Source organism: Morone saxatilis, unplaced genomic scaffold, assembly GCF_004916995.1.
Source record: "Morone saxatilis isolate NCDOM2014 unplaced genomic scaffold, NCSU_SB_2.0 Contig8, whole genome shotgun sequence".
In the NCBI taxonomy this organism is placed as follows: Eukaryota; Metazoa; Chordata; class Actinopteri; family Moronidae; genus Morone; species Morone saxatilis.
Genome location: NW_023340257.1, coordinates 6,397,228 through 6,397,925, shown reverse-complemented (window position 1 = coordinate 6,397,925; position 698 = coordinate 6,397,228). Strand labels below are relative to the sequence as shown.

Here is a 698-nt window from a genome sequence, read left to right as displayed (position 1 = left end):
TGTAACTTGACGTCGGCCGATCGACGATGCTCGCGCTCTCGCAGCTCTGAAGGATGCAGCGGGGTGGATGGAGGAGGAGGAGGAGGTGAAAGACTGGAAGGCGGAGAACAGAATGAACGGGCCGGGGAAGCTGAAGGATGCGGATTACGGAGGCCCGGCGGTCAGCCTGCTTACCGACGAAGGTTTCGGCCGTTTGACACGAGGATGTGCGGAGAAAACGACACAGGTCTGCGGGTTGTCGATACACTGAGCACGGAGGGAGAGCCCGTCGATGGTTGCCTGATTTAATTGTGAGGGTGAATTGATTTCCAGCCTAGGCTATTTTTGCACTACATGTCTGTGCAGGTGTAACATTGGGTTCCTCCATTTAACGTCAAGAAACCCGGAGAACAACACAGTGTGACCCCGTCCCTCTTCCTATCTGTGGCTCATCTGCCATCATGGTTTTAGCCGTCATTTTAGCATCATCGCCACCTGATCTCCTGTCCCGTGTCGCTGCAGACAGGATGTCAAACTGAACGGAGCGCCGTAAAGTCAACACCAAACACACCGAAAATACAACTTCACCGAGTTTCAACATGGAGGCGTCGACGCTACAGCCCCGCTGGTGGACCGGTCTGCTCTTATGGACGACGCTGTGTCTGCTCGGCAGCGGTCAGTCCGCGCCTGACGCCTCGGGCCTGCCTGTAGCCATCCGC

At 56.3% G+C, this 698-nt stretch overlaps 1 protein-coding gene across 1 annotated transcript in view; it reads left to right on the top strand.

Moving 5' to 3' along the window:
- bace1 (beta-secretase 1) overlaps nt 1–698 on the top strand; it is a gene marked incomplete in the record, with an annotated part of 13,514 nt that continues 12,816 nt past the window's right edge. The window contains 1 exon segment of the mRNA XM_035679389.1: nt 1–698. Coding sequence (XP_035535282.1) covers nt 579–698 — 120 coding nt within the window.